Source organism: Delphinus delphis, chromosome 19 (genome assembly GCF_949987515.2).
Source record: "Delphinus delphis chromosome 19, mDelDel1.2, whole genome shotgun sequence".
In the NCBI taxonomy this organism is placed as follows: Eukaryota; Metazoa; Chordata; class Mammalia; order Artiodactyla; family Delphinidae; genus Delphinus; species Delphinus delphis.
In genome coordinates, this window is record NC_082701.1 from 31,452,055 (window position 1) to 31,465,647 (window position 13,593).

The 13,593-nt window shown below is 50.6% G+C and overlaps 1 protein-coding gene across 6 annotated transcripts in view; it reads right to left on the minus strand.

Moving 5' to 3' along the window:
- MSI2 (musashi RNA binding protein 2) overlaps positions 1–13,593 on the minus strand; it is a 389,374-nt gene that overhangs the window by 253,334 nt on the left and 122,447 nt on the right. For all 6 annotated transcript variants that reach the window (XM_059997135.1, XM_059997133.1, XM_059997134.1 and 3 more), the window contains exon 6: positions 759–851. In XM_059997135.1, the coding sequence (XP_059853118.1) occupies positions 759–851 (93 nt within the window). The remainder of the gene's footprint in view (positions 1–758; positions 852–13,593) is intronic.

Consider the following 13,593-nt stretch of genomic DNA (forward strand, 5'->3'; position numbering starts at 1 on the left):
AAGCTGCCCTGCTGGAGCCCTGGGGCGACAGAGGCATTGGAGGAATGTGTCACCCTGGGGCAGAACCCACTCTCCAAGGCAGTGGGCCCCCCCCCCACCAACTAGAAAGGGGCTGAATTAATCATCCGTGGTTACGTGCCCTGTCTGTCTGTGTGACTCTGTCTGTCACACACACACTCCCACACTCCACTTCCTGACTCATCTGGGGCATTCTGAGCTGCTCCCAGCCCGTTCCCGCAGCAGAGCCCAGGGGATAATTGTACTGCTGTCTCACCGACATTCTGACAGGTACGAGCCCAGCATCTTTCCTGAGTTTCCTCGGGCGTTGGACAGGGGAGGGTTCAGCCGCAAGGGCCCCAGGGAGCCTCCTCTCTCAATGCATTTTCCAGAAGGGCACAGAATGAAGCCCAGTGCCAACTCTCAGGCCAGCTTCTGCAGGAGCTCCTGCCCTGTGACTCACAGCCCTGAATCCCTCACCAGGAGCTGCCACCATCAGCTCCCAGCCCAGGCCCCACGTGGCCGGCAAATGCCAGTGAGTCCACACTCAAAGGCCACTCTGTCTGCTCCCGCAGGCACGTGGGGTGCCGTGCCCACCGCAAGCCGGACTCTTCCATCTCGGCTCCTGCCAGATTTCATTTACATCTTGACGGCCGAGTCCAAGGACAAGGTTCTTGAGGACACAGCTGTGGCCAAGGCAGGGGCCACGGCAGCCACCTCGAAGGACCGAGCAGACTGCCCCACCTCAATGAGCCGCTTACCTTGCCAAACTGCTCGAAATACTGCTTCACATCTTCCACCACCGTGTTCGCAGATAATCCGCCTACAAAGATTTTCTTTGTTCTTGTGACCATCTGCAAGAAATGACAAGAGGAAGACATGGGTTAACTAGGTTATCTGAAGCCACACTCACCGAGATGCTGAGCGAGCCGCTCTCCACACTTCTCTAGAGAGGAAGGCGATGTTAGGAATATACCAGCTGCACCAAGCGGGCCCTGTGGGCGTCTCGGGATACCGGAGACCATCACTCGGGATACCTCAGGCCTTCAGGCCGCAACCTGAAAGCTCGAGTTTCATACAGATGGAGAGGGAACCTCTTTGGCCTCCCTGTGATGTTAAGTCACACGTCAAAGCTATTTTAAACCTAAGAGACGTGAACAAAAGAGAACTACGGGCATAAAGGTCTGCTGCCCTGAAAGTACCCATAAAGTGTGTCCATAAGAAACTCGCACATAACTCAAACCCACGTGCAGACCGCCTACACCGAGCCGTTCTGGGTGCTGGCTTACGTCTGCCAACAGGACAGACAGGACCTCATACACTGGGACCGCCCTCCAAGCCCGGCCCCCAGGGCTCCTTCCCCTCTGGATGTCTCACCATTCACCTTGATTTGTCCTACACCCAGCCCAGCGCAGCTGGTCCCCAGGCCTCCACACCTCTGTCCACGCAGGTCCTGCCCCTTGGGAGACCTCTCCACTCCTGCACCTCCCTTGCCAAGTTCTGACTTTCCTCCGAGATCCAGTGCCCTTCCCCCAAATTCAAAATACCTGTGTAGTCGCCCCACCCAGAAGCTGTTTCTCCTGCTTCTGAACCCCAGACGCTGCGCCCCTCTGCCTCTCACACACTCACTACTTTTCACCTCGCACTGAAGTGAGTGATAATCCTGCCTTCGTTCTAACCTCCTCCCCCAGACCGAGGGCTCCTGACTCCTCTCGGTACCCCCCGGGGTGCAAATACAGGGCCAGGCACACAGAAGTCCACAGCCGAAGTCTGGTGGATGCAAAAACAAACGAATTTCTGCAATGGCCACATTTCAGGATCCCACCAGCCCTAAAGCAAAGGGAGGAGGGAACTCGATGATGTCCACTCTTCAGAGTGGGACCAATAATCTTACATAGAAGAGTGAAAGGCAATAAAATACAATAATTTTATTCTGAAGCCTAAGTTAGGCTGTGTGGGGTTTGCGGTTGGTTTTTTCTTTTTTTTTTTTTTTGTTCTTCTTTAATGTCAAATAAAAAATTTTAAAACTCAGTGGATACAGGGTCTCACCAGTTTGGCTGCATATAATAAAAGCACAACGTCTTAACTCAATGGCTAGATCTTGTCACAATATATAATACATACGTACATCAAATCATCACGTTGGATGCTTTAAATATCTTACCATTTTATTTGTTAATTACACCCCAATAAAGCTCTGGGAAAAAATGTTCGATGAGAACATACAAAGAAAAGCAAGACTAAAACCCAAAAATAAATGAATGAGAGGAATCTGAAAACATTAAAAAAAAAGAAAAGAAACAGCCACAATGTCACACGTGTCTATTGTAAGTCGATGCAGGGGGTACTCCCCTGGTGGCGCAGTGGTTGGGAATACGTCTGCCAATGCAGGGGACACGGGTTCGAGCCCTGCTCTGGGAAGATCCCACATGCCGCGGAGCAACTAAGCCCGTGCGCCACAACTACCGAGCCTGCGCTCTAGAGCCCGCGAGCCACAACTACTGAGCCCACGTGCTGCAACTATCGAAGCTTGCGCGCCTAGAGCCCCGTGCTCCACAACAAGAGAAGCCACCACAGTGAGAAGCCTGCCCACCACATCGAAGAGCAGCCCCTGCTCAGTGCAACTAGAGAAAGCCCACACGCAGCAACAAACACCCAACACAGCCAAAAATAAAAATAAATAAATAAATTTATTTTAAAAAAAAAAGTCGATGTAGCTTGCCTAAGTATGGGGGCCGTGGCTGCCTGGATCACGTATCACCGAGTCTCCTGACACACGTGTGGAGAGAATGAACCAACCAACCCACTCCCAACAGTAGAGACTCAGTGGAGTGACACCTAAGGGCACAGCGGTCCCAGGCAGGCTGTTCTAAGGAGTGTGAAAGGCTCTGGAAACCTGGCTTCTGTGTCTAAGTCTGGATGTGACCCTGGACAGGACTCGCCTGAGGGCTGGCTTCTGTGCTCTGCACGTGAAGTCCTGGACCAGAGCTCCCTGCCCCGCCTAACCCTGAACTCCCCCGAATCTGTGAGCATGGTGGGCCCGACAGGGAGGCTCCCAGACCTCAGGGACCTCACACTTTAACTCAGCAGCTCCCAGAGGGGACACGTGCCACCTCAGCCCCCTGACTGACCCCCGACCTGGAATACCCTTGTAGTGGACATCCTGTGCTGTCCCAGGAGGACACTGTCCTGGGGACTCCCATACAGCTCACTGGCCACCACGCAGTGGTTTGCATGTGTGTTTAAAACTGTTATTTACTATTTTTTCATCTCTTTTCAGATGAATGAGAGATTTGATGAGATAATGTACGTGAGGACATTCTATGAAGATCCCACCAGTGTCCACACCTCCGAGCTCCAAGAACCTCCGTACCGGTGGGCATCTTATCCAGCTCCTTGTTCATCTCCCTCCTTATCTGTCTCCCTGCTTATCCCTCAGTCTCCCTGGTGGATCAAGGTCACCTTCACGGTGACGCTCCATCAGGCCCTCTCCAGATTTAAATCTCTCCCTTACTAATCGCCAAATTTCACTCATCTAACTTTCCTAACGCATTCATTCAACAAATAGATTAAGTGCGAGGTGCTGGAACTCACATTCAAATACAGTGTAGAAGTTAATCCCCTTTAAAATGGAGATATAATAATTAGCCTACCACACAAGGTTCCTGTTGCAACTAAATTAAATAACATATGCCCAGGGCTTCCCTGGTGGTGCAATGGTTGAGAATCTGCCTGCCAATGCAGGGGACAAGGGTTCAAGCCCTGGTCCGGGAAGATCCCACATGCCACAGAGCAACAAAGCCCGTGCGCCACAACTACTGAGCCTGTGCTCTAGAGCCCGCGAGCCACAACTACTGAGCCCGCATGCTGCAACTACTGAAGCCCGTGCACCTAGAGCCCGTGCTCCGCAACAAGAGAAGCCACAGCAATGAGAAGCCCACGCGCCGCAACGAAGAGTAGCCCCCGCTCTCCACAAGTAGAGAAAGCCCGCGCGCAGCAACACCAAAAATAAATAAATAAATTTACAAATAACATATGCCCAAGTGTCTGGTGGGACAGCGCGTAGATGATAAATAAATGGTCACTAGCTGAATCCAAAGTCAGCTACTAAATTCATCCTTCAAGCTCAGGAGAAACATGCAGCAGAAAGATACCTTCCACCAAACACTTTGATAAATCAACTCTTACTGCCCATTCTCTTCCACTATCATTTCAAAAACACTTTCCTACATCTCTGCGTGATTTCAGATGGGCAAAGACTCCCAATAGCTTCATTTTAGATTTTTCATTCCTTTTTGTTAACCCCAGCCAAGCAATTAAATATCTATAAAGAAACACTAATGTGATCTACAAACATGCACTCGTGGAGTTCTCAACTTAAAGAAACTCTGGAGAGGTATTCCATAAAATGAACCCCACGGTCTCATTCAGACATTGTGTAGAGCCAGGTGGGTATAGACAGCAGGCCCTATATATATTCCAAACGTTCCCATGGACGCAGAGAATTAAACGACCAACGTGTCTTCATTCCAAATAACAGAAGTCAACAGAATGTTCATTCTCCAGTAACTGGTAAAAAGAGAAGGTCCCCTCTTACACCCTCCACCGTTGCCCTACAGCCGTAAACCTGCCAAGACAGAGCCCTAAATGCTGGGGAAGACATCCAGCTATAAATCTACACAGTCCCAAAACAGTCTTTAAAACACTTCTTTTGAAACAAGGATGAGAAATTCCAGGCCCCAGACAATGTGGCCAAAGTGTCCAAGTTACTAAAACATCCTCTCCAGGAACCAGCTCAGATATACAGATAGATCCCCACTCTTCAGCAAACACTAAAAGGAGGCTGGTTTAATCAAAACCTTCCAAACGTGAAGAGGCCAGTGGGAAGATGGGCAACACTTGGTTAGCTGCTCACTGACGTCTCAGCTTCAGGAGAGGACAGCATGGCTGGGGGGTGATGGGGCTCTGCAGGTGACCCCTCCCGCCAGGGGCGCTGGGGAAAATGGGAGTGAGTTACTTTGGGAATTCTGATGGCGTCACTGCTAAATGGGCCGTGCACTGCTCCATGGTTTGCATTCTGGAGAGGGACGCAGGGGGCAGGCAGAGGATGCTGGAATCACACACTCTTCCCTCCGTTTCCCTCCCACCTCCATGGCTCCTTAGGACGCAGGAAGGGGGCAGCATGGGGACGTGGTGTCCAAGGTCTCAGTGGACTAAACGGAGGTCCTCAAATTCCCATCAATACTGTGAAGGTCTCATTTCTGTATACATGTGTGCGTGCGTGCGTGCGTGTGTGTGTGTGTGTGTGTATTGGGGGTACCTCTCTATTCCCCATCCTTGAGTCTTGGCTTCTCTGTGCCCCAGGAACCATAAAGCACCCCAGACCTTTAACCCTCTCTGACCCTGGAAACAGCAAGCAGGACCAGTTACACACTGGCCCCCGACTCTATCGCCCTCTGTGTTATAAAGTCCTCTCTGCCCACAGTGGAGAGAGCCACCTGTGTCTTCTTCCTGTGCTAGGCCCTTCGGGTAACTGTTTCCCAACCCACAGCCTTCACACCGACACACAGCTACTGCACACCAAAAGGCTCAGGGCCTCCACAGCACACTTAGATGGAGAGGGCCACCCATCTGCTCCCAGAGAGAGCTCAGTCCGAAATCCACAAGGAAATGGGTCTGAAACCTCCTTGGCTTGGAGTTTTTGGTGGAAGGTTGCACCCAGAGCGAGGGCCCTACACCCTCGGGGACAGCCCCTCCCCTAGCAGATGCCTCCTTTTATGGTCTAGGGCGGCATTCTGGGAAGGCGTGTGTGTTGTGTTTGTGTGTGTGTGTGTGTGTGTGTAGCACGCATAGGGGCATGGGGAGGGTCTGGGCTGTCACAAATCACTGCTGCAAAGTTCTGTTATCTGGACCCGTAATTTAACTAAACACTACTGCTCTCCACACAACTCTTGGCTCCAGAAAGAGAACCCCAGCATCCATTCCGGTTCGGAAAATTGCTGTTTACACATAAGAACTGGCCAGAGCCAGCTGCTAACAAGAGCTGCAAAGAACACTCCACCTTACTGCCTCTCACCAGAGAGCTGGCTTTTTTCTGAGTTTCAAAAATTCCCTTTTAAAAAAATGTGTTTCCATCTGAAATGGTCACTCAGAGTGGAGCCACTGGCTGTATTTTTATAAAATCGAATAAAGCGTGTGTGTGTGTGTGTGTGTGTGTGTGTGTGTGTGTGTTGAAGGCAGAGGGTGGAGGCATTAGAATCTTTTAGGATGAGATCGAAGAGGAAATTTTAGCTCCAACAGCACTGGCCCAAAGATATTAGTTGTCACACAAGAAAACAACAGAACAACAATAAATATTTCTGATCCTAATAAATGCATGGAAAGGCAGGAAATGGCTCTGGAGAGTCTTAAATGGGTGTGAGAGAGGCCCAGAGAAACTCAGCCAGCTCTTGCCATAACCATGCTCCTGAAAAGAGTTCAAATTCCCCTCGGTGAAAAACCACGAGCCATCTTCACGGCCCGAGAACGCAGGCTCTTTGCAGATGCCCTCCCATCTATGGGAATCCCAAGGTTGAAAGAGCCCAGGAAGGATGAGAACGCTAGCACTGGGCGAGCTCTCGCAAACCTGACCGTCCATCATCCCCATTATGCAGATGAAGAAATCAAGTCCCAGCAAGGTGACTCATGTGCTAGTTAAAGACAAGGCAGAGTGACAACGGAGAACTGGTAAGTTGGCAGATACCACGTGAGTTCATACTAGATTCTGAATTTGGCGAGCACTTTGCTCTTCAGGATCTGGGATGAGACTGTGTGGTATCATCAACTCTGCATTTGAGAATTAAGCCCAATCTTTAATGGTAAAGAAGCTCTAGGAAGGCTGACTGAGATCCTAGAAGTCCCAAACTCCACGGCCCCCTCCCCCAGGGTGTTTCTTCCAAGGCACCTGTCCTCTAAAATTCCTACATTCCCCCAACAGTTTCTTCCATTCTGCCCTCCTCCCCCTAAACTACCACTCTTGCCAACACCAACACCCCAATCACATCCGAATCCGATGGCAAAACTCATGTAACATACGAAATCAGAACACAAGTCAGGAACTGGGAATCTTCTCCAAAAATTTCTAGAATCATACGTGGCAAAAGAGACTACAGTGGCTTGATGAGTCCCCCCCAAAATTCATGTCCACCTAGAACCTCAGAATGAGATCTCATCTGGAAAGAGGGTCTTGCAGCTATAATTAATAAAGGATCTTGAGATGAAATCACCCTGGGTGTAGTGTGGGCCCTAAATCCAATGAGGTGTCCTTATAAGAGGAGGAGAGGGACACACACACACACACACACACACACACACACAAAGGTCGTGTGAAGACAGAGGCAGAGACTGCAGTGATGTGTCTACAAGCCAAGGAATGCCAGCAGGTCCCAGGAGCTAGGAGAGAGGCGAGGGACGGTTTCTCCCTCACAGCTTCCACAAGGGAGCCTCTGTCTCTTCCAGACTTGTAGACTCCTGAACTATGAGAGAACACTTCTGTGGCTTCAACGACCCAGTGTGTAGCAGCCCCAGGTAACTAACATGGGGACCTCCTTGGGAGAGGCTCTCAGACACCACGGGCTCAGTCTCACCTTTCCCTGGTGACGGTGGGGCGTGGCCCACAAGGACGCCTCCACCACCCTGGGGGAGAAGAACGCTACACCCCAGGTGTGACCATCTGAGTCTGGCCCCCCGGGGAAGGCAAGTCACACTCATCATTTGCACAAGCAGTATGGCAGGGGCCGCAGGGTCAAGGCTCTGCCCCAGAAGGTGAGCTGGGAAGGTAAAGGAGTCAGGAGAGCAGAGCCAGCACTCGAAGAGAAGCGGCCCAAAGGCGACTTAAGTTCCTCTGATAAAACATGGAGGGCCAGGGTTGACACACGGCAGGGTCCCTCCTCATAGCAGATCCTCTTCTTCTACGGACAGCCGTGGTGCCCGCGTCTCCTCCACGCTCAGAACGCGCTGTCCTCACTGTGGACCCACTGTGGGCCCAGCCCATAGCTGAGCCCTCCTCACAGCTGCCCTCCCTCAGGCCTCACGTCGGTCCTCAGACGGGTCTCAGCTTCTCTTCCACAGCCAAGGAGACAGGTTCAGAGATGTGAAGCGTCCAAAGTCACACAGCACTAGCGGGTGACAAAATGGGGCGTCACAACCCTGAGCTTTCTTTTTTGGTGGGGGGGCGGGGGGGGGGCACGCCACGCGGCATGTGGGATCTTAGTTCCCCAACCAGGGATCGAACCCAGGCCCCTGGTAGTGGAAGCACCGAGTCCTAACCACTGGACCACCGGGGAATTCCCCAACTTGAGCTTTCTCTTCGTTGAATCTCCTACACCTTTACTTGCGACATCCCAGCAAAAAGAGACAACTGGGGACAGGGAGACGAGGGGGTGCCAGGAGGAGCAAGTCTGATTCTGCCCTTTTCGATTCTGAAGCCAAGATGCAAAACAGACAGGCCAGATGCTGCTGGTGGGAACGTCAAATGCTGCATCCGCTCTGGCAAACAGTCTGGCAGCTCCTCAAATGATTAACTGTCGAGTTACCATAGGACCCAACAATTCCACTCCTACTATGTGCCCAAGAGAAATTAAAACGTATGTCCGCCCAAAACCATCCCCACAAAATGTTCACAGCAGCCTTGTTTGTCAGTCAGAAAGTGGAACAACTCACCCATCAAACAACCCATGGATGGATGGATGGATGGATGGATGGAAGGATGGATGGATAAATTAAGTGTGATCTATCCACAGGATGGAATATTATTTGGTCACAAAAAGGAATGGAGCGCTGACACATGCTACAACCTGGATGAATTTTGAAAACATTGTCTGAAGTGAAAGAAGTCTAAAGTCATAAAAGACCACATATTGTATGACTCCATTCATAGGAAAGTTTGATGGGGAAACCCATAGGGACAGCACGTAGAATAGGGGTTGCTTAGGGCTGAGGGAGAGGTCAGGAGGTGTGGCTAAAGAGTATGGGGCTCCTCTGTGAGGTGGTGAAAATGCTCTAAAACGGACTGTGGTGATGGTGCGCGTATCTGTGAACAGACCAAAAACCACTGAACTATACACTTCAAATGGGTAAATGACATGGCATGTGAATTGCATCTCACTAAAGCTGTTTTTGGAGTTTTTCTTAATGACAGGCCCAAAAGATCCCCAAGTCAAGAATCTGAGTGCAAAAAGGGCTTAAAATAAACCCAAGCATCCAAGAAAGCATGCTTCCCCTGTTCCATCCACCAGCTAATTCCATGTGCCTCGATTCACCCACGGTTGACCACTGGACAAAGGTGTAACAATATCTGATGTTGTCAACTGGAGAAATTCATTTAACTTCAGAGGAAATTAATTATAAATGTAATCCCAAATGTTTCTTAGAGCTCTCTCTCCCCATCTGCAGCTATTAGCCAGAAAGCACCAGTGGTCAGGCTACAATTTGGCATTCCCTCTAAATAGCTTTAAAAGTGGAAGGAAAAGAAGAGCCTTCATCTCTATGGGGCTAGAATATAATCTATACACAATTAGCCGACATGGCCAGGTTACAGCATTCCCTCTGATTGAAACAGTAACGCACCTAAAAGGAAGTGTGACCTCCTAGTGAAGGCGATCAGGCTGCTTCGGCAGGGAGCTGACTCCCCAGTCCTTTCCAAGCACTCACCCAGCTCCCTCCCAGGCTAATTTAAAAAATACGTCTTCCTCTTACCCTTGGGGGGAAAATCTGCAGCCAGAGAGGGTGACCTGTCCACAGATTAGTATCAGAGAGTAATATCCTAGCCAGCGGCACTCAGACTGGGGGCCGGGGGATAACAGAAAAAGGTGCAGAGATGGAGTGCTGCCTTGGAGAGCACAGGAAATTAAGGATCGTAACCTGATGCTGAGCAAGGTGGCCGGCTGGCCATCACACCATCATCCCAGGTACCCAAGCTGCTCTGCAACCACGGGTAGTGTCTCCATCCCTCCATCCCTCTCAGAGCCCCCGGCCCCCAGTACTTGTCACGGAGTAATGGACTCAGTACACAGAAGGCCCCAAAGACTCTCTCCAGGGTTCAAATGATGACCAACCCACAGAGGCAATTAAAACCCATCATCTCTTACGGCAACGGTATTAAGCGAAACTAAGTACCCTTTACCGCTGCTGAATTTTCGAGGAAGCCGAGCATTTCTGCATACGAAACAGGTGCCTCTACAGCCCCAGCCAAGGGACAGGCAGCCAAAGCAGACTCTTAATAAACCCCAGAACGAGGTGGGAAAGAAGGGCCAGACAGGACAGCAGGCTGGGGTGAACTCAGTTCCCTCCACCCGTGCCTGTCCCTCCAGCAGCAGGAGCCCGACTCACCCGCCCAGGGTGGACTTTTTCTGAAGACAAAGAGAAGGTCTCCCCGTGAGGGGGAGGGCCCTAGAAATGGTAACACGATGGTCCCCGCGCCGTGGCTAGAGCCTAGGTCCAAGGTGACCCTGCCGACAGAAAAGGTCCAAGGGAAACAATAATAACAAGTTTAAAATTCTTTGTCCACCCGGTTTCACGTTTTCAAGCACATCTGTGAACACTGAGACATACTGAATAACTCCCCTGGCTGGTCAGATGACAAGAGGTCAAGTCTCTCCACAGCGCTGGGAGACACCTTCCTCCTCTGAAAAATGGGCATAAAGCCCTGGCCTGAACGACACAAACTGAGACGGCAAATGTGAAACCCTAACTCAAGACCACGGCCCATAGGAAGCCCCTGTACCTTGAACCAAACCACCAAGGCCAACCCAAACCCCGAGTCCACGCCGCTCACACACACCTTCCTCAGAGCTTCTCCCCTGGCTCCAGCCTCGCCAGCGCCAACCTCCAGGCAGAGAGGTGCCTGAGGTCTTACTCACAGCTGTGCTCAGGGTCAACTGAAGCCAGCCCGTGTGCAGGCCCCGGGACTGAACACACAGCTGAGGGGATGGGTTCAGACCACCCCTTCCTACTTCCCAAACCACTCTTCTCCTGAAACATTTCAGGTTGTCTGGGTAGCAACTACCAGAGAGGCAGTTTCTACTCAGAAGTTAAGCATTTCACAAATCAAAACCACCATGAGGCACCATCTCAGGCCAGTCAGAACGGCCATCATCGAAAAGTCTACAGACAGCAAATGCTGGAGAGGGTGTGGAGAGAAGGGAACCTCCTACACTGCTGGGGGGAATGCAAATTGGTGCAGCCACTAAGGAAAACAGTGTGGAGGTCCCTTAAGAAACTAAAAATAGAGCTACCATATGATCCAGCAATATGCTATTCTGGGCATATATCCAGAGAAAACCATAATTTGAAAAAAATACACACACCCCCATGTTCACAGCACCACTATTTACAACAGCCAAGACATGGCAGCAACCTAAATGTCCACTGACAGATGAATGGACAAAGAAGATGTGGTGCATGTGGACAACGGAATACTACTCAGCCATAAAAAAGAATGAAATAATGCCATTTGCAGCCACATACATGGACCTAGAGATTATCACACTAAGTGAAGTAAGCCAGACAGAGAAAGACAAATATCATATGATATCATATATATGTGGAATCTAAAATATGATACAAATGAACTTATTTGCCAAACAGAAACAGACCGACAGGCATAGAAAACATACTTATGGTTACCAAAGGGGAAAAGCAGGGAGGGAAAAATGAGGAGTTTGGGGTTAGCATAAACAAACTTCTATATGTAAAATAGATAAACTACAAGCTCCTACTGTATAGCACAGGGAACTATACTCAGTATCTTGTAATAAAACATAATGGAAAAGAAGATGAAAAAGAATATATACATGTAACTGAATCACTCTGCTGTACATCAGAAACTAACACAACTTTGTCAATCAACTGTGCTTCCATTAAATAATTAATTAATTTTTAAAAGGAAGTTAAGCATTTAAAAGTTCCTTGAAACCAGAAGAGCCTCTGTGTCCTCCACGTGACGGGCAGGAGAGCTCAAGGCGCACGCTGAAAACCACGTGAGGAAGGACGGTCAGAAGACAGACCCTTGGTTAAGGAAAACGAGGCTCAGTACGGCACCACTGTACTCTGGGGAAGACTGGTCGATAGAGGACTTCAGGAACAATGACACAGCTCTTCTTGGGAGAGAAAGGATGAAAACTAGGCTGGCAGGCAGGCTCTGAAGCCAAGGTATCCCATCCCCCAGGCCCTCCAGCGGATTTCAGGAGAAGAACAAATGGCAGCCTTAACCCTTAGCCTTGATTACCGTCATTAACATATTTTAGATGCACATGGCAATCAGTTCTTGATGAGCAAGTTTTACCTAATGCACGGAGCTGCACCAGGCTGCAGGTTCCCTGACACTCCCGGAGGACAGCAGGGCTCAGCCCCGGCTGCACCTTGGAACAGCCTGGGGAGCCCCGAAAACCTACAGATACGGGCCCCACCCTCGGGGATTCTGATTTCATTGGTCTGTGGGGAGGCCTGGGCATCAGTATTTTTTCAACATTCTCCAGATGACTCTCATGTACAGTCAGGGCTCTGTGAGCAGCTGCTTGGGCCATCTTACAGGAGAGCAAGTGGGCGACGGAGACCTCAACAGAAGGTCTCGTTATTACCATCCTGCACACAAGAGTGGGGAAAAGCCAGGGCAGAGCAGAAGGAGGCTGGGACTTGAACCAGGGAGCGCTGGGCTTGAGTCCCTTGCAGGTGAGCCATGGGCAAAAGTGACGGCAATACCTGTATGTCACAGAGCTGCCGTAAGCATCACCAGAGACAGGGATGTGAAAGCACCTGGCACATGTCAAAAAACATTTGCTTGAATCCCGGGAGAGTGAGAATGCAGACCAAGAGGGTCAGAGAAGAAAACAAATTGCAGAGGACTGTCTCTGGTAGCAAGCCACATTCATTCACTCGTTCTCTCATCAAACGTGTTTTAAGGACCTACTATGTGCCGAGCATGGTGCTCGGCTTGACGGATGTTAAGTGGACCAAGCCCTGGCCTCTGCTCTGAAGGTGTTTACAGTCAAGTAGCAGGCTCATTACTGCAGCCTGGGGAGGCTTTGGGGCGCAAGACTGGGTGTGACCTGAGGCTTGAAGTCAGCAGCGGGGAGCCAGGAAAGGAAGGGGAGAAGGGCCTCCCCAGCTGAGGCTGTAGCATCTTCAGTGTTGGCTGAAAGGCTGCAAGCGAACCTGAAATACTGTAGCTCAAGGTATCAATGGAATGCAAGGAGAAGGGGGGCCAGGCCAGGCAGGGAAGGCCCTGCAGGCCATGACAGGAAGCAACAGGAAGCCTCCACAGGGTTTAAATAGGGGAGCAACTCTTCATTCGGCTGTTAAAGAGAAAAGCAGGGCCACCGTGGGGGGCGGAGTCACCTTAACACTTAGATGCTGGCAAGGAGGCAAGAGTGGCGAGAAAAGCATGAACCAGAAAGAAGGTTCCCAGACCTAGTGACCTGCATGCAGCCCGGGGTCCACTTCCCCATGAGCAGGTCCCTCCCTGCTCTGTCACTCATTCTACTGTTCCAGAAACATGCCGGGGGTGGGAGGAAAGGGCGGGGCAGGTGGGGGAGGCACAGGGAGAGAGAAGCACATTGC